General features: G+C 46.6%; 1 protein-coding gene and 1 pseudogene across 1 annotated transcript in view; one reads left to right on the top strand and one right to left on the bottom strand.

Moving 5' to 3' along the window:
* Tmem163 (transmembrane protein 163) overlaps positions 1–27,671 on the bottom strand; it is a 179,809-nt gene that overhangs the window by 43,659 nt on the left and 108,479 nt on the right. The window contains exons 3-4 of the mRNA XM_059280559.1: positions 23,103–23,146; positions 21,389–21,480 (exon numbers count right to left, since the gene is read on the bottom strand). Of these exons, the coding sequence (XP_059136542.1) occupies positions 21,389–21,480; positions 23,103–23,146 (136 nt within the window). The remainder of the gene's footprint in view (positions 1–21,388; positions 21,481–23,102; positions 23,147–27,671) is intronic.
* On the top strand, positions 10,938–11,178 carry LOC131925263 (ATP synthase subunit f, mitochondrial-like; annotated as a pseudogene).

The raw sequence follows: 27,671 nt of genomic DNA, 5'->3' as shown, positions 1-27,671 counted from the left end.
TCTCAAACAAGAGGGAAAAGATCAAATCCCATGCATGCTGGAAGAATGGGAAGTGCGGATGGATGTCTTACAGCAGCCCCACAGGCAGGCCTGTGCCCTCCCTAAGTACCAGCCTGCTGGCCTTCTGACAGATGGGGAGGGCTGACCCCGCCCCTCACAGTGCTTGTTTAATGAGGCAGTGGGTAATCACAGCTCCACATTCAATCTGCCCTATTAAAGCTGAAGGTAGTTAAGCGCATGATAGAATGAGGGTCTTGTGTTTAAGACTGCTGCCTGTGTACACAGGGCTTTTATTAACCATTAACACGCTTTGTGTGTGTGGGGGGGAGGCGCCTCCGGATTCAAAACCATGAAAGAGATATGCCATTTACAACCATCGCTGATTTAATGGCTTGTCGCTGGGTGAGGAGGCGGGGCAAGTGTGTGTGAACGTCACCAAACATCAATTAGGGAATTAGCCACAAGCTTGTTAAAAGGTCACACACCCAAAGCTGTCCTTAACAGGAAAAGGCTGGGACATGGTGCTCAGATTTGAAATAATTCAGGGCTGACAGACAGTGGGGGGCAGGCCATTTCCAAGTTTCTGGAATTTGTTTCGCTGTTTTCTTGGGGTTATTGTTGTTGTTTTGTAGTTTTCTCTCCGCTTTTGACTGTGGATGTGAGGTCAACAGCTGCTTCAAGCTCCTGCCCTTGTGACTTCCTTACAATGGTGGGCTGTCACCCGGAATTACGAGTTAAAATAAACCCTTTCTCTCCTCAGTTGCTTTTTGTCAGCTATTTTTTCATAGCAACATAGAACACACACACATATGCACACGTGTACACACATACACACACACACACTCACACACTCACATGCTGTAAGAACGCTGAACTGAAGCACCTGCCACTTTAACAGTAGCTGGATCCCAAGGACATCTTGCCAAACACTGAACCATCATCCAAGTTAGTGTAAAGAACACCAGCTGCCTGAAAGAGCAGGAAATATTCTAGCAATACATCTTGAGATTTCTGAGTAGACCATGGAGATGAGACTCTGTGAAAAGGCTTGCTTCAGACGGTTTGGACGGCTACTCTTCACATTACACATATTCAGAATGAGGAAAATCTCACCCAGCTTCACCATGAACAAATGGGGTTGGTAGAATTTCATTGTCTTTTTCCACGGCTCCTCCAACCCAGTAAGTCAAGACATTGCCTAGAGTGCTCTGTTTTTATGTTAATGCATTTGACAAGTCTCTCGTGTGTGTGTGTGTGTGTGTGTGTGTGTGTGTGTGTATGTGTATATGTGTGTGTGTATGTGTGTGTGCATGTGTGTGTGTGAAGGGAGGATACATTCACATGAATGCGCACATGTGCAAGTTTGTGCACTCACATGTGGAGGGCAGAATAGAACATGGGATGTCTTCCTCTATTACTCTCTGCCTTGAAGAAGAGTCTCTCACTGAACCAGAATCTTGCTGTTTTATTTCAGCTTCTCTACCTCCCAATGTTGGTGTTCTAGGGACACATGGCCATGCCCAGGTTTTCACAGGGATGCTGAGATTCAAACTTGGGTCCTCATGCTTACCCATAAGTCCTCTTACCCAGTGAGCCATCACAGCATTCCAGCCCCATCAGAACATGTCAACAAGGAAGGGAGTATGACCGTGCGGTTAGGTGAACTAAACTCTGGTTCGATAAACTGCAGAAAATCTTCATTAGTCAAGCAATCAATTTGGGCTGAGGTCTCTGGGGTTACTTCTTTAAAAGCCATTTTAGTTTTAATAACATTTTGCCTCTTTAGGTGAAATACTTGATGTTGGCCATAATCTCCTCAGAGGATAGTTTAGTGATACATAAAATAATTCTGATCAGAGAGCCCATTTAAAGGAATTTTGTTTCTGAGAAAATAGATGGATAGATGCAAGGTTGTGCGAGAATCTCAGATACTGTGTAACAGAAAATACACACATGCTGTGTAACAGGAAAAATACACGTGTGTGTAACAGGAAAAACACACATGCTGTGTAACAGGAAAAAACCCACATATAGTTTTGGTTTGGTTTGGTTTTGAGACAGGGTCTGATGTAGCCTATTGTCTTAGTTAGGGTTTTCATTGCTGTGAAGAGACACAATGACCATGGCAACTCTTAAAAAAAAAAAAAACACACACATTTACTTGGGGTGGCTCACTTACAGTTTCAGAGGTTCAGTTCATTATCATCATGACTTCAAGGAAGTCACACTGAGGGAAGCTTGAACAAAAGATACCTCAAAGCCCACCCCCACAGTGACACACTTCCTCCAACAAGGCCACATCGCCTAATAGTGCCACTCCCTTTGGGGGCCATTTTCTTTCAAACCATCACATCTACGTTGGTCTGAAACTCACTACGTAATCAAAGATGAACTGATTTTCCTCTGTTAACCTCCTACATGCTGGGATCAGGGGCCTGTTTATGTGATACTGGGGACTGACCCAGGGCTTGGTGCTTATAAGCAAGCGCTCTACCAACTGAGCTCTGTCATCGGCCCACACAGTGTTACCTGAAAGAGGAGATGCTGCATCCAGAAGACACAACATTCGTGGCCACTTAGAGTCCATCAAGAGTTTTTAAATCACAAAGAATCCTCATTCTAGAAAAGTCCATGGAGATAGAGGCAGGATGTACAACAGACACACAGCATGGACCCAGTTTGGTAGCGTATGAACCTGGGCGTGTATAAAAGAGATGGAAAGAAAAAAAATCCACCTTCATCATTTTCTCTGGGTGGCAGGATAAAGAGTAATCTTTGTGGTGTGCTTCACTTTGTAAGTGAACACACACGAATTGGAAAACTAGGAAATCCCATGATATGTAGATATACTTACACAAATGGTTTTCGGAGAACTATAAAAAGGAAAGTTACTTGCACTCAAGTGGGCACTGCTGGGTTGTTACCCAAGACTCTGATAGAAATGCAGTTGTGTAAGTGACACTGGGTGGTCACCAAGGCCACTTTTAACATGGCAGCCAGTCCAGGCCTTCCCAAGAACCCTGAGGAATCCATGTCCCCATTTGTGGTAGGTAACACTGATTGTCAGCTTCCCACAGTCTAGAATCACCTAGAAGACAAGGGTTTGGGAATGTCTGTGCAGATGTGTCTAGACCAGACAGACTGAGATGGGCGACGTCATTCCATGTGCTGGGGTCTGAGCTGAAGATGAAGGAGAAGTGACCACCAGTGCTTGTCTTCCTCTTTCCCCTGACTTGGGAGGGAGGGCAATGTGGCCAGCTGCCTCAACTGCCACCGTGACTTCCCTGCCCTGACTGGCTGACTGCAGGGTCTAACTCTGAGCCAAAGTCAACACCTCCATCCTTAAGCTGCTGGTCAGCATTTTGTCATGCTAACAAGAAAAGTAATGGATACGCCATTGAAGTCTCAGATCACCACCTGCCTCTCCCCCAGCTATCGCCCGCCCTTGCAGCTCAGACTTGGAATGCCTCAGTTTCCCCAGCTGTCACCCATCTTCCATTGTGGATACTCTCAAATTTAGGCAGCTGACAGACAAATAAATAACAAACAAACCAAACAAACAAAAACCCACCTCATGATTGCCCTCCCAGAATCCAACGGCTCTCAGAGGAATTAAAAAAAGGCCTCCTTCAATCAACCTACCCAAACCATTCGTATACTGTAGAAGAAAAAAGCCTGAATAACGCCTTTCAGGCTTTTTCATTAACTCACTAACAGATGCCTTCTGTAGAACTAAATCTAATAACCTGGCCTTCCCTCCAGGGTTGGGAGGAGAATAAATCAAAGTAATTATGTCTGGAAAGTCGCTAATGTGCAAATTTACTTTCTTCCACAATAAATTTCCCCAAGACACAAGCATGAGCACACACAAATGCACGTAGCATACATGTCCTTTCACGGTTTTTTAAAACACACACACACACACACACACACACACACACACACACACACACACACACAGCTTTGTGTGGGTTTGTATACACAAGTGCAGTGCCTTTGGGGGCCTGAAGAAGGCATTGGATCCCCTGCAGCTGGCGTTAAAGGCAGTTGTGATTTGCACAATATGGATGCTGCAAACTGAACTCGGGTCCTTTGGAATAGCAACAAGCACCCTTAACGACTGAGCTCTCTCTCCAGCCTGCTTCCTTTGAAACGGACCGGTCCAGTGTCATAAAACACAGAATCCAAGAAGAGAGCATTCACCCATCTTTCCACATTTCCTCAATGATGTTCTTACTATTCTGAGCTTTAGTGAACACTTTTTACTGTGAGCTTCTATCACAGTGTGGTTGTGATGTATAGAAGGGAGTGAGGGGATTCGCAGTCATCCTACTTTGCCACAAAATAGTGCCCTTTGAGGAGCCTTGGGATGTAGCTCAGCTGGCAGAGTGCTTACCTCACACGTGTCAAGTCCTGGGTCCATCCCCAGCACCACCTACACTCCACACCAGGTGCGGTAGGAACTGCACACCTGTCATCCCAGCACTCAAAAGGTAAAGGTCATCCTGGCCAGCCTGAGCTGCATGAAATCCTGCCAATTAATTTGACTAAATGCCATTTAAAATGTGTAAGATGTTCTAACTCCCTAGCTCATCTGGAAGAGCTCAGAAGGAGGTAGTACACAGAGGTTGGGTAAGAAAGTAGGATGAACTTGGCTGGCTTCATAGCAAGGTTCAGCTGCTCATGTGTTCTTGGGGCTGGAGAAATGGCTCAGCGGTGAAGAGCACTTGCTAGTCTTCAAGAGAACAGGGGTTCAGTTCCCAGCACCTAGGTCAGGCAGCCCACACCTGCCTGTAACTCCAGCTAAAGAGGGTCTGACACCCTTTGCTAGCCTCCAAAGGCATCCACATACATGTTGGCATATACACACCTGTACACGTAAATAAACATTTAAAAACCAAATAATCATGATCTGTGTCCCTGACATGCCCAAAGCCCTGTCCTTCTATGCTTGAGAGTCTGCAAGTAGAAAATGTTCATCTTGGCTAACTCTAGCCCCTGCTGTTACAGTGGGGTGTACCATGAACAAAGAGACTACTCCCCAAAATCTGCTTCCAGACAGCACATGACAAGCCTCAAAAGCTGCGAGGTTCCCCATGAGCCCTTCTGCCAGCCCAGTCGTGATGGACTGTTTCAGGGCAAAGACAACACAGACTCTGAGTCCTTTCTTTTTCTCCCAAAAGCTTTCATCAGCCCAGTCTCCCCCGCAACCCTCCTTTGCTTTAATAGGATGTGATATTTGCAAATGTCAATTCCGTAACAGAGAAGTGTGTGCTTGATGCTGACCGTGCTCACCACGCGGCAGACGATCACCTCTCTGTAAAGGCGGAATGGCTGGTTCATGGTGAGCCAAGCAAGCCTGGCTTCGGGTAGCCTTTTGTTTGTGAGCCCTGTCCCTTGCTTTAGTTACTCATGACATTAAGCAAAGCCACCAAACCCTCCCTGCAGCTGTGCCCACACAGCCAGGCGCGCCTGGGGACTGGGCCAGGCTGCACGTGCATATAAAATAGGTGAGCTTAGCATTTCCTACATATGCTCCTCGTTCCTGTGTGCATTTGGGGGGCTGGCAGCATTTCTAGTCCCCACAACCACTCCACGAACAATCAAGATGACAGACCGGTGGTGAATAACCACCCACCATGCCTGGGGACTGACAGGTCTCAGGTCTATTTCACACTGTGGCCCAAACGGCTTTCCCTCTTACCCAAAATGCAGTCTGGGCTAGGACACACTAAAGGACTTTAAAACTCATGGCATAACAGTCTGTGTGTGTGTGTTCATGTGTGTGCGTGTGGGTGTATGTGGAAGCTACAGGGCAATTCGGGTGTCCTTCCTCAGGCACCATATACCTTAACTGTTTTGTTGTTTGGTTGTTTTAAGATTTTATATTTTAATTACACGTATATGTGTCCGTGTGTGGGACTGTGCATGTGAGTGTAATGTGCCTGTGGAGGCCAGAAGAGGGTGTAGAATCCCCTGGGGCAGGAGTTACACAAGAATACCTTGTGAGCTGCCCAACGTGGGCGCTGGGAATGGAATTTGGGGCCTCTAAAGGCCAGCATTTGTTCTAACCACTGGGCAACACCTCCCCCCCCCCCCCCCAGGCCTCACTTGGTTTAATTTTAGCTTTTCTGAGACAAGGTTCTCACTGACCTGAACTTACCAGATAGGTTAGCTAGCCAGAGAGGCCCAGGGATCTGTCTCTAGCCACCTCCCCAGTGCTGGGATTACAAGGACACACCACCGCCTGGCAGCTTTTTCAAAGCAGGCTTTCAGGCTAGAATTCAGGGCCTGGTGTCTGTGTGGCAGGCAACTTACCAACTGAGCTGTCTCTGCAGCCCTTGTCTCTTGTTAAAGAAAAATAAGTCCTACAGCTCAGAACCAGGATTAATACTCTAGCAATAAGAAGTGTCACTGCTTAAAATAACAAAAGCTGAAGCAATTCAGACCTCCTGATAGACTGTTAAATAGTGCCGATAGCCAAACTCTGACGCCACTAGGAAGAACAGCATGGGAATCCAAGAAAGAGACTTGGAAAGTGTTCTTGGCTTTGAGTTGGGAGAAAGGCCAGTTTACAGGGCTTATGTAGAGAAAGGCCTAATTTTCATTCTCACACCTAGCTACACCTGTGTGCAAACAGCATATATCTCTCTGTTCTGTTTGACTTGCAAAGGAAAAGTGTTGGAAGCATGTTGCATCAAATGCTCCTGGTGATTGCCATTCACAGAGGAGGGTGGAAGGATGGGATGAGGGTAGCCATGGGTGAGGGGATACTCTAAAATCTGTATTCATTTAAAGGAGGTTATTTTTCCCATATGCACCACAACAGTAATTGGAGACATGAACGAAAATGTATTCTTTTTTCCCTTTTAAGAAACAATACAGAGCCTCCCGCATTCACAATCATGTTAGGGTTCTTGGAGAGCAAGCCAGCTGAGCTCACAACATTAATTATAACCAGGGCACTTCACCCCAAGGCTTAATAACTCGCCCATGGCTTCCCAGTTCTCTTATAATCACCATTTCCTCCTGAGGCTCATGAGGCCCCAGCTGTGGGGCTCCTCACTGCTTAGGTCAAGCCTTGGGAACTTATTTCTCTGACTCTGAAATGCAGCCAGCTGGTCCCTCCTTAAGCATCCCATGGCTAACTCTCTGTCTAGGAATGCAGTATGTCCATACAGGCTTTTTCTAGCCAACCTCAGTATCAGGTTAAGTATCATCTCTAAGAAGTGGCTGCCCTTGACCCCCAGCTTCACAGACACCCTCCCCACAACCCACCTGGGAGTGCTGTTTCCCAGTTCTCCTTACCCCTGCACTGGCTACCTTCTCCTTTTGGGTCCATAGGAATGGAGCTGGCTGGTCTCATTCCTTCCAGGTGTCTTAAAAAAAAATGCTTGGCACAGACAGTCAAGTCAGAGTTGAGTACACAAGAGTCTACTGTTAGAAGAAGAACCTCTTGGGGCTAGGCTCAGTGGTAGAGTGTCTGTCCAGCACATACGAGTGTGGTGTGGTTTGAATGAGAATGGCTACCACAGACTTCTGTGTTTAAATGCATGGTCCCAGTTGGTGGAAATGTTTGGGAAGGATTAGTAGGTGTGGCCTTGTTGGAGGAGGTGTGTTTCTTAGGGTGGGCTTTGAGGTTTCAAAAGCCAAGTGCCTGTTCTGGGCAGTGGTGGGGCACGCCTTTAGTCCCAGTAATCGAGAGGCAGAGGCAGGCAGATCTCGGTGAGTTCGAGGACAGCCTGGGCTACAGAGTGAGTTCCAGGAAAGGCTCCAAAGCTACACAGAGAAACCCTGTCTCAAACAAACAAACAAAACAAAACAGGCCAAGTGCCATGCCCATTGCACTCTCTGCCTCCTGCTTGTGGATAAAGAAGTGAGCTCCCAGCTGCTGCTCCAGCCGCCTGCCACTTGGCCTTCACTTTGCCATCATAATTTCTAGCCCTCTAGAACCACAATCCAAGTTAACCCCTTTCTTTTATATTGCCTTAGCCATGTGTTTTATCACAGCAATGAAGGGGTAACTAACACACTGAATTTATGGGTTCAATCCCCACCACTGCATGAACTGGATATTGTGACACACTTTGTAACCCCAGCACTTCGGAAGACGGGAGGAGGGTCAGGAGTTCGAGGTCAACTACACAGTGAGTTTGGGGCTAGCCTGGGCTACATGAGCCTGTCTCAAAAAGTAAAAATAAAAGAAGCAAATGTGTTTCTTGGCTAAAGATGCTGAAGAATAAATGTTGGGAGATGCTATCATCCAAGCCAAAAAGCCCTCTATAACAAAAAACCCACAGGGAGAGAGAAACACATCACCTCCCCTGACCAAGAAAGGCACAAAAAGGGAGAGGCTTTTAATCTTCGTTTAAAGCTGGAGGCAACTTTCTCCCCAAACTTAGTTTTGTTTGGTTGGTTGTTGTTTGAGGCGGGATCTCTAATAACCCAGGCTGCCCTCCAGCTCACTACGTAGCCAAGGATAACTCAAACTTCTGATCTTCCTGCCTCTACCTCCTGAGTGCTGGGATTGCAGACGCTACCTATCATGCCTTATTTCATATATTCTTGGGGGTGACATTTTAATGCTAACAGGGGGCAAGACTACATACCACTTTCTCTAAAACACACACACACACACACACACACACACACACACACACACACACACACAGCACTTGGTACCACATTCTTAAGCCTCATGCCTGTCCTGGCAAGGTTTTCCTTTGACTCTGAAAGGCTTTTGACAGCAGAGGCCATCCCCTTCTTCCTTCAGCAAGACAGAACCCACTCTTCAAGTCAAGGGAGCTCAGGCTATCCTAACAGGCTCCTCCTGCCCCACAGCCCAGCAGTGGAGGGCATCTGGGAAGTTATTCATGCTATTCTAGGGCCGCTTCTGCTGTTGACAGAAAACACGTTCAAGGCGGCTGTGATGTGAAGAGCACCAGAAACCTGGGATTCACTTCCCGGGACCTTCTGATTTAGGGCCAGATCAAACACCCTGCTGGGAGCCGGGAAGCTGCAAGGATGGAAATTCGCAGGCGGCTGGGCTCCAGAGCCAGAAGCAAACCGCCCGCCCGCCGATCTCTCACCTCTCTGGTGAATCGGTTACCTTTCTTTACAAAACAGTTCTTACATTGACTCATTTATTTGGGGTGGGTGGCACATTAAACCGCACTCCCGTGGCAGCCAGAGGACAACTTTCAGGAGTCAGTTCCCTCCTCCCACCACACGGGTCCCAGGGATGGAACTCTGGGCCAGCAGGATTGGCGACAAGCACCTTTACCTGCTGAGCCATCTCGCTGGCCTGGCGTCAGCTACTTTTCTTTTTTTTTAGTTTTTGGAGCTGTTCCCAAACTTCACACACAGGCTAGCTGATGCCAGGCATCAAAAGGGCAGGCACCATTGGAGCCATCCTGTTAACTGGGGGTTCTTAAGCCAAGTCATTTGCTCAGCAAATTGAAAAAGAGAGCAGCGTTGTTTCCCTGGGTGTGAACCGGCATGCCCCGTTTATTTCACTTGGAGCCCACACGGAGCATCTCTGAACCTCGAAGAACACCCATTCATTTCAGAACACTCGGCTTCATTTTCAGACATACCACCGAGCATCCTGCTATCTACACATCCGTTTGGAACTGGAGAGCAGTGTCTTCGGGCTGTGTGGCTGATTCAGTTGTGGAAGGGAAGCCTGTAGAAGTGAGCAGTGGTCCCCATCTGCTGCCACCTCTCACTCTGAAGGAGCTGCCGGATGGCCCCGGGGAGACAGCTGGGCCTGGGGAGCCTGTGTGGGGCTCCACCTGTGCAGCTATCCTATGGAAAATGTCAGAGGCTTCCCAAAGAGTGCCAGGCTGTGCCTTCTGTGGCAAGCATCCCAGTGGCCCTGGCAGCTGACAGCCGCAAGAAGCTGGCCTTCCTGTGGCCTTACAAGGTGCACAGGGCTGAGAACGGCTAAGACAGGCGTGAAATTCCCCGTGTCGTTGAGCCTTGCCAAGTCTCACATGGTGTACCCATCCCTCCCCAATAGCCTTCGCCATCAGCACATCCCGGCCTCCCTTGATAGCCTTCTCTCATTTACAAATCGCTTGCACTTTGATGTTGCTTGTTTGTTTGCTTTTGACGCTGGGGATAGTACCCAGGGCATAAGGCATAGTAAGCAACTGCTCTAAGGCTGAGCTCCACCCCGAGTCTCTTGCCTCTTTGCCTATCATAGGAACTTACAGGGTACTACTGTTCTAGCTTCCTTTCTGTTACTGTGGCAAAACTCTCAAAGGGTTTATTTGACTTACATGTCCAGCTCATAGCCCATTCCTGAGGGATGCCAAGGCAAGAACTCAAGGCAGCAACTATGGGGGAACCCTGATGGCTAGCTCATGTTCTGGCTTGCTTACTTGCTCATGGTTACCTAGCCTTTTTATACAGGACCCCCAGCCTGATGACTGGTGCCAGCAGCAGCGATCTGGGCCCTCCAACATCAATTAACAATCAAGACAATCCCCCACGGACATGCCCACAGGCCAACCTGACCTAGGCGATTCCTCAGCTGACGCTTCTCCTCTCTGATGATTCTAGATGTCAAGTTGATAATGAAGGCTTTTCTGGGCAACATTGGGTAACTTGTTTCTTAGGGGTCCATGAGATGGCCCAGTGGTTAAAAGCACTTGTTTGCAAGCCTGAAGTTCTGAGTTTAATCCCCAGAACTCACATGTGCTAGATGGTTTTATGTCAACTTAACACAAACCACAATCATTTGGGGAAAGGGAATCTCAATTGAGAATATGTCCACACCAAACTGGCCTGTGGGGCATTTTCTTGATTGATTGATAACTGATGTGGGAGAGCCCAGTTCACTACGGGTGGTCTCACCTCTGGGCTGGCACTTCTAGGAGCCATAAGAAAACAGGATGGGCCCGGCTAGGCTCTGCAGACACCAGGACTGCAAGATGGTGTTGCTCATGCCACTGAAGGAAAAGCTCATGAAAGATAAACTTGGAGAGCTTCCAAGCTGAACATTGAGGTAGGATTTCACCCCAGTGGCATCATGGGAGCCTTTCAGAGAGGTATCATCAGGTATGGAACAAGTACATCAACATGTGGAAAGGCAGCATCGAAGGCCTTCACATGATGCTGGCAGTCTACGTGCTTTTCAGCAACTACATTTCTTACAAGTAACTCAAACATTAGCATGACATAAATACTGTGAAGAGGAGTCAGTCTGGAGGGCACAGCATGCCTGAGCATAAACACCTGCCCAGCTCCTATCCACGAAGAATTCAACTGTGGCTGAATCTTCATATCCTGACTGAAAACTAAAAGGTGACTGGTTCATGTTAGAAAATGAAGGAAGGAAGGGAGGGAGGGAGGGAGGGAGGGAGGAAGGAAGGAAAGAATGAACCATGGCCTCTGCAACAGCTCCTGCTTCTAGTTCCTGCCTTGAGTTCCTGCCCTGACTTCACAGGATGGATAACGGACTTGAAACTGTAAGGTGAAATAAGCCCTTTCTTCCTCATGTGGCTTTTGGTCATGGTGTTTTATCGCAGCATAAAAACCTCAACTAAGACACTACATAAAGGCAGAAGGAAAGAACCAACCGCCCAGAGTTGTTCTCTGATATCCACATCTATGCCATGGCACATGCATGCCCCCCCATCATACACACAATAATAAATAAAAATAAGTTAAAAAAATTGTCACTCAAGAACTGCTCAGTTGAATAGTAACTGAAAAAAATCACACAAAGTTCTCATACTATTTCAGGTACGTTTGTGATATTGTGATGGGCCACATTCCTAGCTCTCTTGGACTGCACAGCCCATGTGGGTTGGACATGCCTGGAAGGATCTAAAGAAGCATCATCCTCTGTCTCTTGTCCCTGCCCCTCTCCTGGAGGCGTGGTCATCCTGCTACCCATTCTCTTTGTGTCCTTCAATATGTCTGAACAAGAGTGTACAAATGTAAAATCCGTTGATAAAACAAGCTGGAAGAGACCACAGACTCTTTCACACCATGTTCTCCCTGCTTACTGACCCTGGGGTTTACCATGCGCGCGTACAAATGAGTGAGTGGTTCTTCTGAGTGGCTTCATAGACATCCCCTGGATCCCAGCCAAACTCACCATCCTCTCTCTCATCCACAGGCTCATCTATGGACCAGACTGGCTGGCCAGAGAGCTCCCAACATCCATCTGGCTCTGCCTACCAGCAGCTCTGTGTTTACAGATGCATGAGACCACCTGTGGCTTTTGACATGGGGGCAGGGTCCTGAAGCCATCCTTACACGATGGCACTTTCCAGAATGAGCCATCTTCCCAGCCCTCAAACTCCCTCGTTTCACCACTCTCCAACTTCTTGGCCCTCTCCTTCATTCACGGATGACACTAAGACCTGTTTTGCTGTCTTCATCTCATGCCCCAACTCTGCCCTACCTCTTTTTAACTTTAGTCCCAGAGAGAGCATCCCACCAGCACCGGGTCAGATGCAAATCCCTGACTGCTGATCCCCACCCAACAGTCAGCCTAAATCTGTACCAACAGATGAAACACCTAGAGAATCTGGTTTGTTTGTTTGTTTGTTTTTGTTTGTTTGTTTGTTTGTTTTCATTTTGAGATCATCACTATTATCAGAGAATCTGGTTCTTAACATTTCATACCAACAACTGTTGACCCAATCAAGACTTCTAACCTATCTTGACTGTTCATTAAGCATGCTGTTGCCTTTCACCCCTCCTAAACCAATTTAGAGATTGTGACGACTTGTTCTGTCTACTTGAAACAACATGGAGTCACCGGGGAAGGGAGTCTTAATGAGGAATTGCCCAGATCATGTTGCTGTATGGGCATGTCTGTGAGGGACTGTCTTGATTGTGAAATGATGAGGGAAGTCCCAGAACACGGTGAAGGACCATTACCTGAGGGGAGGCTCTCCACTGTGGAAGAGCAGAGAAGATGGAGGGGGCTGGAGAGATGTCTCAGTAATCACATGTGCTTACTGTTCTTGGCAGAGGACCCAGGTTCTGTTCCCAGCACTCACATGGCAGCTCACAACTGTCTGTTACTCCACTTTCAGAGGACCTGATGCCCTCTTAACAGTCTCTATAGGTTCCTGCATACACATGGTATGCATACATTCAGATATGCACACATACATACACATAAAAATAAGTAAGTGATCTATTTGAAAAGAGTAGAAAAGGTGAGTTGAGCACTGGAGTGCACGCACTCATTTCTCCCTGCTCTTGGCTGTGGGTGTGATGTGACCAGCTGGGTCAAGCTCCTGCCGCTGTGACATCTCTGACACAAGAGACCACAACCTGGAATTGTCAGCCAAATGAACCCATTCTCCTTCTCCCCCACCCCACTGTTTAAAAGGTATTTTATCACAGCAACATAAAATGAGGACAGACACTCAAGTACCTGAAGACTCTCTCCTTTACAAACAGACTCGACTCCCTGACTCTTCCTTCTCTCCTAGAACATGCTGCAAACCTCAATCTAGGTGAAACTCATGGCCTACTGGGAGGGTTAATCTTGATTACTGAAAATCTGGAATCAAATAAGAAACACACCCCTGGGCACATCTGTGAGGGCATTTCTAGTGGGGATTAACGGAGTGGGAAGCCCCCTGCCTGAGTAAGCGGCACCTACCAGCTACAGCCCAGGCGGTCAAAGGTCCTGCCCGGCTGGCTTCGGCTCCTGCTGTTGAGTGCAAATACCCATGGTCCACTGCTACCACCGCCACCCTCCGCAGCCGACATCAGACTCCAGCTTCTTTAGTTTTCAAGTGTGGACTGAAGAGCAGCAACTAAACAATTTCTGGGTCTTTAGCACAAGACTGGGCCAACTGAGGTACCTTGGTGAAATGCATTAAAGATAAGACCCAGGGCCACCAAAATGCATCAGTGTCGAATTACAGAAACAAACAAAAACAACAACAAAAACAACTCAGCACACCCCCTTGAACGGCTGTGACCAAGAGTGAGCCAAAGTATGAATTCTCCATTTCTCTCTTGTGTCTTCTGTCTATATTTTGTGGCTTCTGGCTTGTCTGTATTCTGTCTCTCATGTGTATGTCTCATCTATCCCTACTGCCTGAGTCCCTGACAAAGGCCTTTGCTCTGTATTTACTGAACACCACAGAAAGAATCACATGGAGGAGAAATGAGGTACTTCATGGAAATCTTTAACAGAATTTTGTTGTTGTTGTTGTTGTTGAAATCTTTCTTTATGTCTATGTGTGAGTGTTTTGCTTATATGTGTGTACATATGCACATGTATGTGCCTGGTGCCCTTGGAGATCGGAAGAGGGCGTCGAATCCCCTGGAACTGGAGGTACAGACAGTTGTGATCTGCCATGTGGGTGCTGGGAATCCAACCCAGAGCAGAGGTGCTCTTAGCACTCCAGCCCCTTTAAGAGGGTTTTACCAAGGCTTAAGTCACTGACTCTAGCTGACTTCCACTGACCCCAAAGCACCCAGTAAATAAAACAGTACTTCAAAATGAGCTACCTGTTAGAGCCATGTTAGTTTCAATATTTACGGCAGATATTTGTTGTACAAGATTGCTTCCAACCTGTTGTTCTCAGTAAATGAACACCATAACACAGCACACACAGACACACAGACACAGACACACACACACACACACACACACACACACACACATACATGCAAGCACACATGCACACATGCACACATGGTGCTTTGAGTCAGGGACATGGAAGAGTATGTAATTTAAGATTGAAGCTATGAATTATCTTGGGTAGTAAAAGTTGATTACATGGGAAATCCAAGGCAAGTGAGGTTGGCTATGATGTCATTCTCTTTATGGCAAGTTAAACAAACAGGCTGAGTACACAGCAGGCGATCAGGCCAAGTCTTCAGTGACCTCACATGTATTATTAACTTGGCTGTGAGGTCCAGCAAAAGTTCCTGTCTCTTTAGATGTAAAAGACATTTTCCTAAAAATGAAATCACTACCCTGGGCGTCCAGCTCCACAGACCAGGCAGCTGCTGTGTTCAGCCCCTCCAGCCTGCAGAGGGACACTGGTGGACTACCCAGCTCATACCATGTAAGCTAATGTAGTGAACATTCATCATATATGTCCGTTCTGTCAGTCCTGTCCTCTAGAGGACTCTGCCTAGCATCTCCTCCCTCTACAAGTCTATTATTCATATAAATAGAGACTGATGGGGCTGCGTACATGGCTCAGCAGTAAGTGCACACACTGTTCCTGCAGCGTTGGGGTCCCAGCACCACACTGAACTGCTCACAACTGCCCGAGTCTCCGGGTGTAAGGGCTCCAACACTCTCCTCACTTTGGTAGGCATTGCGCTCACTCACGTGCAGTTCCTCGACACAGAAAACACGTGTACAATTTAAGATGTTTAAAATAAACCTATTTTGAAATTAACCACTACAATTTGGAGTTTTTTCAATAACTAATTGGCAGGATTTTAGGATGGTGCAACCACTTTGGAAAGTTTAAAAGAATCCATCGATCCCACTTGGCATAGATCCAGAACTGGAAACTGGTTCTGAGAGACACAGGCAGACCGTTAAACAGCAGAGTGGGTCCTGATCACAAAAATGTGGAGCAATGGAAATGTCCACTGATGGGTGGGTGTGGGGCAGATACACCACGTAGAATATTACTCAGCCTGTAAAAAGGAGGAAACTGTGTGATACTCTATAAGATGGATGAGCCTGCAGAGCATATGCTGAGTAAGGCCAGTGACAAGAACTCCATGTTGTAGAACACTATCCTCTAGGGGTCACATATCCCTTGAATGCTCTTCCAGAGGACCTGGGTTTGATTCCTAGCACAAACATGGCAGATCACAACCACCTTGAACTCCAGTTCCAGGGGATCTGATGCTTTCTTCTTGTGGAGGCCCACAGAGGTTTCCTAGTGAGATCTGAGCTTGCTTTACACAGCAGAGCTGCATTAGCGGATTGCTTGACCACGCATGTGGTTACCAGGTGATTGGAAGGGTCTGCACTTGGCTGTGCTAGGGGGAGGTCTTTTGCTCCAACCCTTGACATTTCTATAAAAGGCCCTTTGGATGAGACAGAAGGGGCTGGTGGATATTGATCCAGGCCCTCCCGAGGCTATCCTGTGTTTCTGTTTCTCTGCCCTCTATCCTTCTATCTAATATCTCTTATCGCTCACTCCTCAAGAGTGCCCTGGGGTAAAATGTGGGAGCCGGTCTCTCAACTGGATTCCCACACATTCTGACCTCCAAGAGTACCAGGCACATGCATGGTACACACACACACACACACACACACACACACACAGCACACACAGGTGTGACATGTCACCCTCTTGAACTCTCAATAGCTTCGACACTGGGCAGGAAGGAAGCCTGCACGATACAGGGCCATCAACGCTCTGTACAGGCGGGGAGGGTTCATGGGGCCTCGCCCTTCTTGGGGGATATATGTGTTAACTGGTGCTGGGGAGGGGCAGGAATTTTCTTTGGTAGTCTGTCAGTCACTCTCCCCATTGCAGGGACACAATCCATGACAAGGCACTTGGGGAAAGAAGGTTTCTTTTGGTCCACAGCGGGGCAGTACTGCCCATCAGGGTGGGAAAGCCATAGTGGCAGAAGAGGAAGGCAGTTAGTTGGTGCCGTGCGTCCACCCTACAGAAGCAGAGAGCAATAGGCATTGGTGCTCAGCCTGCAGTCCAGATTATGGGATGGTGCTACCAACATTCCGGGTGGGAACGTCCCCTTTCAGTTAACTAGATCCGTTCTCTCACAGACAGGTTCAGAGGCCGTCTCTCTGGTGACTTGACAGCTTTTCACGTTGACAGTACTCATCACGGTGGTTTAGTCACCCGTAAGTTGGCCGTGCTCCTGTCAGAAACCCCAACGGCTCTCACCAGCTCACACCACACCACATCTAGGAGTTATAGAACATGGTTGGAGTCATGGAAACAGAAGGTAAATTGATGTTACTGAGGCCTGGGGAAGAAGAAATGGGACTATTTCACAGGTATCGACTTTCTCTCTTGTGAGGGGACTGACTTCTTACCCTTTTGGCTAAGACCAGTGCAGTGTTGCAGGATGACAAGGCTGCTTCACAACGGCATGAATATGCTTAAGACCTGAACTATGCACACTTAAAAGTGTCCGTTTGGGGGCTGGGGAGATGGCTCATTGGGTAAAATGTGTGTTGCAGGAGGCTGAGAGGACAATAGTTCAATCTGTAGAATGCTTTCTTTAAAAAAAGATGAGGTGTGGTGGTATGTACTTGCAACCCCAGAGCCGGGAGGTAGAGACAGGCAGATCCCTGGGGCTCGGTGCTCAGCTAGTTGAGTCTACTTGGTGAGCTCCAGGCCAGTGAGGTTCCTTGTCTAAAAATAACGAGGTGGATAGCTCCCAAAGAACGATATCCAAAGCTATGTGCTGGCTTTCACACACAGGTAAGCACATCCATGTACACTTGTATGAACATATGTACAAAAAAAATCAAATTTTAAGCTATGTGCATTTTGTAAAAGTTTTTTTTTTTTATTCAGCAAAAAGAAACTACAGAGGCTGCACTCTGTGGAGAGGCAGAAGCATCACACACTCCATTTCCACGTGGCCAAGTGCAGAGGGTACCCACCGACCACATTGGCGATCGCAAACCCAAGGTTCACTCTGCGGCTGTGATTTCAAACCAGAAAAGTAAGAGAACTGGTCTCTTCTAAAAGCCAGTTGGCTATGTCTCCACTCCCTCCGATATTACTCTCTAGGAACTAACTGAAAGCCAATGGTTTTTCTAACTGTATTCCTCAATGCTTGTTTATGCTCATTAATATGCAAATATATTCCCAGCCGGCTGTGAGCTCATGAATTTTTAACCAGAGATTAAAACGTTAACTAAAGCTGGTGATATGGGGGATTATAAGTATCATTTAATCCTCAGATTAGGAATCTTCACATGAACTCATGATCGTTATTCAATGAACAGCCACCCAAAGATCACAAAGCAGCACCTTCACCGTTGCATTGTGGGTAACAGACACAGTTTTTTAATGCATCTATTTGGGGATCTTTAAAAACAGTGAACCCAGAGCTGGTAAGACAGCTCAGTTGGAATAGTGCTTGCCATACAACTCTAAGGACCTGATTTCCAAAACCCTCCTTAAAAAAGCCAAATGTGTTAGCCCACGTCTATAATCCCAGCACCAGGGAGGTGGTGCTAGGTAAATCCCCGAGGCTCACTGGCCAGTCATCTTAGCATAATAGGCAAGCTGTGAGAGGGTTTGGAGGGAGGAAATGTGGGGGAGGTACTAATGTAACTATATTATAATCTCAAAAAAATAAATGAAAGTTTTTAAAATTTAAAAAAGGGAGACCCTGTCTCGAAAAACAAGGTGGATGGTGTTATTTATCTGCAGTGCTATTTACCGGGCTAGAGAAAACACGAGGTACAATGGAACTCACTATAAGTTTTATTAGGAGGGGAAGGCATAAGAACATGAATAAGCCTACGAATTATAACAGATGGCACCTGAGGAATAACACCTGAGGTTGACCTCTACCCTTTACATGCATACGTGCACACACACACCTGCACGTATGTGTGCACTTGCACACATATGAACACACATACACACAAATAAAATAAAACTGAAAACAGTAAAATCAAAGACACTTCTTATCCAGCCCGGAAACTGAGAAACTTCAGGCCACCTGGTGAATGTTCACAGAGATGCTGAGCCCACAGAAAAGCCACGAGAATTTCTAGCTTTATGACTAAGTATTTACAAAAAACATTTTAACAGGAAGGAAGGAAGATTTTTAAAAACTCAAATTAGAAACCAGAACTCAACTTCTTTTGGAGACATAGATCAAACTTGGAATTATTAACTGTAAAATAGAGGGAATTGAGCACAACATTTTTTCTTTATACTCCCAGACAGAATTAAATTCAAGGCCCACATAAAATTCTGAATTTCCAAAGGATGCTTTTTAAGGAACACAAAAGCAAAAAATAATTTAATAGTTTAGCCAGCTATGAATAAAATATCCTGATATCAGCACACAATATTTGTGCGCATGTGTGTGTGCACATATGTAAGGGTATACACACAAATGTAGGCATATGTGTGGAAGTCATAGGACAACCTGTGTGGGGTTATATGCACATGAATGCAGGTCCCAACGGAGGCCAGAAGAGTGTATTGGATTTTCAGAAGCTGGAGTTACAGGGGGTTGTGAGCTGCCTGATGTGAGTTCAGGTTGGCTGCAAGGACAGCATGTGCTTTAACAACTGGGCCATCCCTCCAACTCCCTGGTCTGTCTTCTTGCTGTCACTAAGTCACTAATGAATCCGTATGCTGTCATCTGTCAAGAGTTTCTGCATTCCAGCACATTCAACCTCAGATCGATTACTGCCTGAATTCCCTGACACCGAAGAGATACCTCTGCCTTTTTGTGTTTGCTTGTGATTTGATACTAACTCACTGACACCTTCTCTCTGGCACCTTTAGAACCACACAGAGGAGCATTTGTTGACTGGTGTTCAACCATCCAAAACCTACAGAGGCCTGGGAAAACCCTGCATGTGCTGACATACAGGCACACACACATATACAAACAGGTGTATGCACAATCACATATATACACAAATAGATATGTATATGTGTGTAGGAACATATGTGTCCATCATGAAAATTGTAGAGGCCCACAGAGGCTCCCAAGTAAGTACGGCCTTACTCAAGGTCAGAAAGTCTGAGCTTGCTTTGCCCAGCAGGGCTGCATAATAGGATGATTTGGCCAAAGGCGTGGGTACCAGGTGTTTTGAAAGGTCTACACTTGTTGGTACTTTATACCTCAACCTTGAAAGGGGGAGGTCCTTTGCTTCTCCCCTCACTGATGTATTAAAAGCCCATCATGATTAAACTCTGGGCAACTGGATATTGACCCAAGGCCCTCCCAAAGCTATCCTGTGTCTCTGTCTTTCTCTTTGTCTAGGCCTATATTTCTATCTAATACTTCTTCATTCCTCACTCCCCCACCAAGAACCCTTTGACAGGTCAGAGCTGGTCCCTGACAGAAAATCCTAAGGAGGAGGAATGTTTCTTTTTCTACTTTCCCAAATGAAGGGCTGAAGTATAATGAAGTCCCAGAGTTAGCAAGTAGTGGTGTTCAAAGCATGAATTTCTATGTGTGTTTGTGAATGTTTTATGTGCATAGGTGTGTCTTACATCAGGTTATTTAAAAGATCAATGGCCATATCAGCTTGAATGTACCAGTCTTGTCTAATCTTGGTAGCTAAGCAGGGTCAGGTCTGGTTAGTACTTGGATGGGAGACCTGGGAATACCAGTACTGTAGACTTTACAAAACAAACAAAAATACTTTGCTTTGTGAAGCTGGGTGGTGGCACAGGCCTTTAATTTCAATACTCAGGAGGCAGAGGCAGGCAGATCTCTGTGAGCTCAAGACAAGTCTGGTCTACAGAGTGAGTTCTAGGACAGCCAGGACTACATACAGAAACCCTGTCTCAAAAAAAAAACCTTAGATCAATATTAATAGATTAGATATTGAATTATTAATTAAAAATATGACAGACAAAACAACAACAAATCTGACTTGCAAAAGCTGGAGATACAGCTTGGTAGTAGAGGACTGGTCTAGCATTTGTGAGACCCTGAAAAAAAATGAAGACACTAAGGAGAGAGAATGGGGAGAAAGGGAACAGGGGAGGAAGGGAGGAGAGAAGAAAAGAGGACAGAGGGGGAAGGGAAGGGAGTAAATGAGTAGATAGGAAGATTGGTGGGTGGTTAGCTAAACGGATGGATGGATGGATGGATGGATGGGTGGGTAGGTGGGTAGGTGGGTAGGTGGATGGGTAGATGGATGGATGGATAGATGGGTAGATGAATGGATGGATGGGTGGGTGGGTGGATGGGTGGATGGGTAGATGGATGGATGGATGGGTGGGTGGGTGGGTGGATGGGTGGGTGGATGGATGGATGGGTGGGTGGGTGGATGGGTGGGTAGATAGATGGATGGATGAATGGATAAGTAGATGGATAGGTTGATGGATGGATGGGTTGATGGACAGATGGGTGGATGGATGGATAGATGGATGGATGGATGGATGATTGGATGGGAGAATGGATAGATGAGAGGATGGGAGGACAGATGGACAAGTAGGTGAATTGCTAAACAGAGAGACAGACAAGAAAATATTCACTCCAGACTTCAGATCAGAGAACTGAACAAATTATAAAGGTTACATGTCCCTGTGACTATCCCAGGGAAGACCTGCTCATGACTGACAGTGCACTAGCTAACATCAAAGGCAACCTACACCCTCTTCTCAACATCGGGACAAAGACTGAAGGCAAGCCTCTCCTGTAAGGATCCTCCGGTCGGGAAGAAGAGTCCACTTACATGTACTCCCTGTGGGCAGAGTGCACAGCCGCCGCGTTGCTATAACGCCAGAGGACAATGGCCGAGGACAGCACATCCAGGATGGCATCAAACTAGAGGAGGAGACAGGACATGAGTGGTTCTCCAGAGTCAGCAAGGCACCACCACGAACACACAGGGCAACTGCACGATGACGCAGAGTTCAAACGAGCATCTTGGAGTACACATGTTTCTGCACGCTTCTTGCAGCCACTTTGAACTCCATGGTGGAACCCTGGGCATTACACACTGCCCTGGTAGCAGGGCTGTGGCCCTTGTACGGCTGGCTCTATTCTCAGAGCCCTGGGATCCTGGCACGCTGGAGATACGGGACGGGAGATAGGAACGGGAGATACAACTTTCTGAAATACATTAAACTGTTTTTCCTACAACAGGCAAGATGGCGATGGCATTTTCTTATACATAGTAAGGAAAAAAAAAACTTGGGGGTGAATGCTAATGCTGACTCTCACTGAAACTATTTTATTTATAGGTCCAGGAAGTCTACCAACAGTTTGTCATTGTATAGAAAACTCCATGCTTTTGAGAGAGAGAGAGAGAGAGAGAGAGAGAGAGAGAGAGAGAGAGAGAGAGAGAGAGAGAGTGAGAGAGAGAGAGTGTGTGTGTGTGTTGTGAGAGAGAGAGAGAGAGAGAGAGAGAGGGAGGGAGGGAGGGAGGGAGGGAGGTGTTTCTGAGTATGTATATGTTGTGTGTGTGTCTGGATATGTATATATATATATGTGTGTGTGTGTGTGTGTGTGTGTGCGTGCGCGCACACGTGTGTCTATGTTGTGTATTTACTTCTGGATATATGTGTGTGTGTGTCTATGCTGTGTGTTTCTATTTCTCTCTTTGTGTGTGTTGTATATGTCTGGTTGTGTTCATATACTGTATATGTACCTCGTGGTGTATATACATTGTATGTATTTATTTCTGAGTTGTGTACATGTTGTTTGTGTTCTGGGTACCAGTGTGTGCATGTGTAATTTTCTGGACAGTCTGCAACCTTCCTAAGACTCTTAAAAGAATTTGCAACACCCTCAAAGCAACACTTTCCAAGCAATAAGTTCTTACAACAAAGGGCAGATGTGGGTCTGGGTCCCAGTACGGGATGCCCTATGTCTGGGCCGCAGGAGGGAAGGAGCTTGCTTAGTCCTCACACACCTCAATTCTTGGGACTGAGAGCGCTGGCCCTCTCTTAAAAGGCCATGAAGAAATGTCACTCAATTTTTCAACATATCCGCCTGTGTTGACCTATTTCCACCAGGAGGCAGGCAGAAAACTCAGCTCCCCTCAGCAGGGCTACAGCTAGACTAACTTCTAATGTGAGCAGCCCTGATCCATCTCAACTCCCAACGTCTCTGTCTACACCAGCAAATGCACCACCCCAGTGTGCCAGGATCACATGCAACCTGGAAGGGCACAAAGAGGTAAGCCTCCCAAAACATCCTCTCACCCCCTTCACAGAATATGTGCACCCTGGATGTATACGTGGGAACTATCCCATCTTGATGCCGTTTAATTCTATTACATTGTCATTTTCCAGAAGTGGTTTTCCCCTAAAATTGTGCTTCCCATGTTCATCTCCTATCTGCTAAGCATAAGCACCCATCTGTTTAACGACTGGGTGAGAGTCTCGGGCTTGGGAAAAGCGTGCAGAAACTTCGTGATGGGGAAGACACTTCAGGCTACTTACTGCAAACCCAAAGGCAGAGGCGCTGTACCTCATGACGGAGACAGCTAGAAAGAAAGAAAACACCGTTCAGATTTGACAGCCTCACAGGTGACATGGTTCGCTTGTGAGCTCATCAGCACATCGGATACAACCTTCTAGGTGTCAGGGGAAAGTTCCAAGAGAATAAAATTTTAAAAATCAATGTTGAAAAATTTAAGAATTCGAAAAGAAGAAAAAGAAATGATTTTCAAATTCTCCCTGCATCACGCCCCCCCCCCCACTCTGTTCTGAAGCATCCAAGGGCCAACTTCAGGGAAAACAAACAAACAAGGAAACACCTGTCAATCATACGGCATCTGTGCCTCTGAAAACCGACAGGCTGAAGCAGAGAGCTGGGAACTAAACTTTCAGAGAAGCTGAAACCTGAATCCTCCTGCCTCAGCTTCCTCAGTTGCTAGGATCACAGGCCTGCACCATCAGGCCTGGCTGGATTTCTACTCTGAATCTCTCTCTCACTGGCCTTGGTACATTGGGCATGCACAGTTAGAAAGTCCCTCCCCCTCGTGTGCCCCTGAAGACCACCTGCTTGGCAGATGTTAAACTGTGACTTCAAAATGTCTGCACTTGAGTTCTTTGGTGATACCAGGTCTTTACATGGAGAGCCCCAGATTTCAAAAGAGTAGACGCCCAAGTTATGGCCGTGAGAAATATGAAGAACCTCATCTCAGATCTGTAACTGAACAAGCGCCGTTGGCTGGAGAAAGGGCTCTGTAGACTAAATGCTTGCCTTGCAAGTGTGAGTGCACGACTTTGGCCTTTCACACCCAAGTAAAAAAGCCAGGCATGGTAATGCCCTTGTAACCCTGACCCTAGGGAGGTGGAGATGGGTGGATCCCTGGGGCTCCATGTCAGGCCATCTAGACTGCTTGGTAATCTCTACGCCAGTAAGAGACTGTCTCAAAAAACAAGGTTGGGAATGATTAAAACCACTTGCTGTGTTTTCAGAGGACCAGAATTTAGTTCCTAACACCCATGTCAGGTGATTTACAATCCCCTGTTATTTCTAGCCCCAGGGAATCTGACACCCTCTTCTGGCCTCTTTGGGCCAGATAAACATATACACACCGACAGGTAAAGAGAAATAATATAAATATTTTCTTTTTTTAAAAAAAAGGTGGTATACCATCAAAAGTTATTTTCTGGCCTATCCATGTACTTGTGTTTGTATACGTATATACACACATATATATGCAGGTATATGCAAATACAAGCACATACACAAGTGTACACACACACACACACACACACACACACACACACACACACACACAGGAGATAGTCATTGAGGGGAGGCTTCTCTGACTCCATGGAGTCCAATGCCATGTTTCACTCTCAGAACTACACTAGAAAGTGAGTTAAGCCTGCCAGCTGGACAGATAATGGATAGCAAATATCAAATATTACTATTATTCATGCCCTGAATTAATAACATTCAGGGCACTGTGAGCCAGTGGGGTCCTAGTGAACTCAGGGTCCTTCAGAGAGATGTGTTACTTACTTAAGAATCACCTTCATCTAATTCCTTGATAACATGCAAAGAGCAAAAAGCCAAAATTGCATGGAGAGTCGAGAGTCCTCTGAAGGGTCCTCCACAGAGCCTCTGCCTAGCAGCTTCCCACTGTGGCCAGCTCTCAGCTCTTGCTGCTAAACAACAGTAAACAGTCATCAGCCCAAGACCTACATGGAAGAGCTCAGTAGCCTCCGAGGAATTTTCAAGAGTGTCAAGTAATAAGTTCATTTTCTTTGGCCCATAACTGAATCATGGCACATACTGAATCCAGGATAAGAATTAATTCAATAGAAGTTGGTAGATAGCTCTCTTCCCATGTAAAGAAAAAACACACTAAGGGCTTTCTCTCTCTCTCTCTCTCTCTCTCTCTCTCTCTCTCTCTCTCTCTCTCTCTCTCTCTTCTTGTATATGTGTATAGGTATGTGAGTATGTGTGTGTGGAGACTGGAGGTAAAACCCTAGTGTTATTCCTAAAGAGCTGTCCACCTCGTTTTTTGTTTGTTTTTTTTGAGACAGGGTTTCTCTGTCTGTTTCCCTGGCTGTCCTGGAACTCACTCTGGAGACCAGGCTGGCCTCAAACTCAGAGATCTACCTGCTTCTGCCTCTTGAGTGCTGGGATTAAAGACATGCGCCACCACTGCCACTGGGCCCAAAATACAAGGTCTCTCATTGGTCAGAAACTTGCCAAAGAGGCTAGGTTGACTGGTCAGCAAGTCCCAGGGATCTTCCTGTCTCTGCCTCCCCAGCACTGAGATTACAATAACCCAACTTTCTTCTTCCAGTTCTGGGGATCAAGTTTAGTTCCTATTGCTTGTGGAGTCGGCGCTTGACCACGTGAGCCATCTCCCCAACCACCAAAATGAAGGGTTTTCACTGAGGCATTTCCAAGCTTGCTCATGCAAGAATGAGTTGTATTTAGAGAACCGGCCTATCCCAGGGTGACCAATGGAGGCAGAGAAGAGGTCCCAGGCACTCCAAGCATGCATGAGTAAACACAGCCCAAAGTCACCATAGGGCCAAGATGCTGCCTATAGGGTAGGAACTAGACTCAATTGTGAAGAACACACATGGGCCATGTCAGCCTCCGTCAGACTGCACCCTGAAGGCTCATGAGAGGGCTATGCCAGGAGTTGTGAAGCAGGGCTTTCTTTCTTATGAGGACTGCTCTTACTAAGGTAGGGCCAGGGAGCTGAAGAGAATCGGAACTAAAGATGCCACTTTTCTGAGTATTCACCCACGCTGGGGTCGACTTTTCAGTGATATAGTAGCCTGTGAGTAATGCATGCTCGCCAAAGTAACCCCAACCAATTCATTGGTTCACCAAGGTGGACTTGGGTGGAATTTGTCTGTTCTTGGCCCCCTCAAATGATAATAGTGGTTAACCTTTGAAGGACAGGAATATTTGAGGTTTGTTTTTCCTGCTTTTTGGGTGTTTTCTACATTTTCTACAGCCATCATAAGTAGCCATTCAAATTAGATGATATATTTATTTGGGGAAAAACTGTATCATACATTGAGGTCTGTTTTTCCTACTTTTTTGTGTTTTCTACAGCCATCATAAGTAACCATTCAAATTAGATGATATATTTTATTTGGGGAAAAACTGTATAACAACAAGCAAAGGTCTAAAATGAACTAGCAGGAGAGTTCCAACACCTATCTAGACTAGAAGGCATTGCTTTCCAGTGCTTTGGTCTGACAGGAAAGTACATGGCTATGTATGCCATTATTACACACAGCTTTCTGGGTCCCGCAGTCTACATGAGCAGGTTGCTAATGGTTCAGAGTTCCCAGGAGTGTGACTGTGGGCCACATAAGCCAGGCGACAGAACACCAGCAGAACATCACTCCTTGCCCGACAGAGCTTGTCTGTCCAAAGGCAGACTGTCATTTACGTTGAGGGACTCACTCGCGCTCCACCCCAGAAGCAGGCACACAATGTAAGTCTTAAATAAATATTTGTACAGACCTGGTTAAAAGACCAGATTTTTTTTTAACTAAGTCAAACCAGACCAAGAAGCATGTTGGCTGGAAATAAATTCAAACAGAAAGGCAGCTGGAAAATGTAAGGGACCCAGGAGACCCATTGTTAAGGCCAAGCCAAAGGCAGACCTGCAGCTGAGTAAGCAGGGGCTTGGAGGGGGGGGGGGGTCTGCAAAGCAGAGACAAAAGGCCTTGGAAATGCGGAAGGAAGCGTGCCAGCAAGGCAGCCAAGGACCAGCAGCAAGACCCCCTACACGACACCCAACAAAGAATCCAGATTCAATTGCCAGTGAGATTCGCAGAGACAATGAGGACCCATCTGTCATCCTCTCCAAAGTCAGGCAATAATTATCTGGAGCCTTAGCACTCTTTAGCAATACCCCAGGCCCCGCAACACCTCAGAGTTGTTAAATTATGTGAGCAGTAGAACTCAGTTAATAAATCAATCCCGGTTTAATTAGACTGTCTCGATCACCCAGACGCCTAGCAAACACCTCCCCCACAGCTGGGGAACAAGCCCACCCTGGAGAGGCACTTCTCCATCACCCCACCGTCAGAGGCAGGCTCTCTGCTCCTGCTTGCTGGAACCTGAGAATCACAAGAGCTGGGACCAAGAGGGGTTTAAAAAAAAATAGTTTTCTATGTTCTGACTCACTCCAACAGAATCTCTAATAGCTTCCATACTCTGGCCCTCTCAAACAAGATTATTAACTACTTCAAAATCAGTGATAGGATTCTTACTTCAGTGGAGAGGGGGAACGGTTTAACACATCCTTAAGAAGATGATCAAAATACGTTGTATGAAATTCTCAAAGGAAAAAAAGAATAGGTCAACATTGTGTAGAGCTGGGGAGATGGCTCAGTTGATACAGAGCTCACAAGGAGAGCAGGGGGACCCACGTTCACTGTCCAGAATCCACCCATGTCAAAAGGCTGGGTATGGTGGGTGATGTATTCTTGCAATCCCAGCGTTGGGGAAGGGAAGCCCAGCGGACCCCTGGGCCTCACTTGTCAGCCAGCCTGGCCTATTTGGCAAGC

This window comes from Peromyscus eremicus, chromosome 15, assembly GCF_949786415.1.
Source record: "Peromyscus eremicus chromosome 15, PerEre_H2_v1, whole genome shotgun sequence".
Lineage (NCBI taxonomy): Eukaryota > Metazoa > Chordata > Mammalia > Rodentia > Cricetidae > Peromyscus > Peromyscus eremicus.
The sequence above is the reverse complement of the archived record's forward strand: the minus strand, read 5'-3'. Positions and strand labels throughout refer to the sequence as shown.